The sequence below is a fragment of the Carlito syrichta genome, unplaced genomic scaffold (genome assembly GCF_000164805.1).
Source record: "Carlito syrichta isolate Samal-C Ts95f unplaced genomic scaffold, Tarsius_syrichta-2.0.1 Scaffold312120, whole genome shotgun sequence".
NCBI classification, from domain to species: Eukaryota; Metazoa; Chordata; class Mammalia; order Primates; family Tarsiidae; genus Carlito; species Carlito syrichta.
The window spans coordinates 56061-58211 of NW_007256216.1; the positions used below are offsets into that span (position 1 = coordinate 56061).

Sequence of the window (2151 nt, forward strand, 5' to 3'; positions counted from 1 at the left end):
TCATCCGCGTCAGCCTTCCAAGTAGCCGGAATTACAGGCATGCGCTACCATGCCTGGCTGATTTTTTTGACTTATTGTAGAGATGAGGTCTCGCTGCCCAGGCGGGTCTCGAACCCGCGGGCTCAGGCAATCCACCCACCTCAGCCTCCCAAAGGGGTGGGATTACAGGCTGAGCCACCGAGCCCGGCAAGTTCGTTTTTAAATTCAGTTCCACATTGTCCTGATTATGGTAGTTTTGTGTAATTCTTGAAATTAGATAGTGCAAATTCTCCAACTTTGTTCTTTTTTTACTCACCATTGTTTTGGCTATTGTAGGTTCTGTATTTATATGGATATTTACTTTTAAAAGATATTCATGACATTAATAGTCTTTTTATTTTATTTTTTTGAGTTGGAGTCTCACTCTGTCTCCAAGGCTAGAGTGCAATAGCATGCTCGTGGCCACTACAGTCTTGACTTGCTGGGCTCAGGTAATCCTTCCACCTCAGCCTTCCAAGTAACTGCAACTACAGGCACGTGCCATCACACCCGGCTAGTTTTTTTCTTATTTATTGTAGAGATGCGGTCTCTCCAAGTTGCCCCCTCTGGTCTCAAACCTGTGGACTCAGGCAGTCCTCTCATCTTTGCCTCCCAAAGTGCTGGAATTATAGGTGTGAGCCACCCCACCTGGCTTACATTAATAGTCTTATTCTGAGGTCAGTTTGTTATTTTTTTCCTCGTCACATCTTCAAAGGATATCTATTGTATTGAGATGATGACTGTTGGAATCTGACAAATTGTCTTCTCTGTTAATCTTTCATTCTTTGTTATTTTGAGCTATATTAGTGATTATATTTATCTGATCTTTGTTGAGCTCTGTTGTGTTTAACAGCAGTTGAGGAGAAAATATCTGTCTTTTCTGAGTTTAGGCATAGGTCTTTCATTATTACTTCAAGGATTGAGTAAAGATTAGGGCTGCATTAGTTTCTGGGATATTTTTATATTAGTGATGAATTTTATTATAAGTATTTTGCTTAATACTTAACATTTTTGTTTGTAGCCTTTCCAGAAATTTACTGAATTTGAGGGGTTTGTGTGTGATTACCTAGCTGAAGTTTAGCAAGCTTCACGTAGCTTAGTTAAGCTGGATTTGGCAAGTCTTGAATTCTTAAAAATCTGTCACAGGTTTAAATGAAAAATTGTGTGAATGGTTTTGGTAATAAAAAATGTGAACATCTCTATTTAATATCTTTCCATATCCAGAGGATGCCAGCCCCCATCAGATTGCGGGAGCTGATCCGGACCATCCGGACAGCCCGAACCCAAGCTGAAGAACGAGAAATGATCCAGAAAGAATGTGCTGCAATCCGGTCATCTTTTAGAGAAGAAGACAATACATACCGATGTCGGAATGTGGCAAAATTACTATATATGCACATGCTGGGCTACCCTGCTCACTTTGGACAGGTAGGCTCAGCTGAGACTACATCTAGCAAGGGTACTCTTCTTTGAATGGTGCTGGCTCAGGGAGTGTCAGTCTTTTTCTGGTGGGGAGGTACTTTTGATAACCTTATAGTTTAATCATTGTGAGACTTAGGATAGGCTTGAAAGAACAAGCTGCAGACTAGGAAAGGCATGATGTTGCCATCAGTTATCCTTTTCTTTGGGAATCTCTTTGTGGATCAGAGAATGTTTTGATGGTGGTAGCTAGCTTGCTTAAAGATTGACCAGGATAAACCAGTAGGTTGTGATTGTTCTGCCAGAGGGCCTGGACTATAATGAATATTTTAGAAATGTTTGTTGCCAAGTTTGGTGACTTGTGCCTGTAATCCCAACTACTTGGAAGGTGGAGGCGGGAGGATGACTTGAGACCAGATGTTTGAAGCTGTAGTGAGCTATGATTGGTTGCACTACTGCACTCCAACCTGGGCCACAGAGTAAGACTCTATCTCTGCAAAAAAAAAGTTTGCTAAATGTTTTCTTAATAATTTTTTCTGTGCACAGTGTTATATGGAGAAACTCATAACAGATATTTTGAAGTTAAAGAAATTAGGTGGTTGCCAATTGGTGGCACCTATTTTGTCCCTAAGTATTTCATGCCTTGATTGCTGTGCAGTTCTGCTTGCTGATTCTTTCCCATACGCAAGTGGATTCTTTTTTTTTTTTTTTTTT

The 2151-nt window shown here is 40.5% G+C and overlaps 1 protein-coding gene across 3 annotated transcripts in view; it reads left to right on the plus strand.

Moving 5' to 3' along the window:
- Window positions 1-2151, plus strand: part of AP1G1 (adaptor related protein complex 1 gamma 1 subunit) — a 92133-nt gene that overhangs the window by 21928 nt on the left and 68054 nt on the right. For 2 of the 3 annotated variants that reach the window (XM_021718351.1, XM_008069566.2), the window contains exon 2: window positions 1243-1446. In XM_021718351.1, the coding sequence (XP_021574026.1) occupies window positions 1246-1446 (201 nt within the window). In that variant the 5' untranslated portion in view covers window positions 1243-1245. The remainder of the gene's footprint in view (window positions 1-1242; window positions 1447-2151) is intronic. The other variant, XM_021718349.1, reaches the window with a different exon arrangement.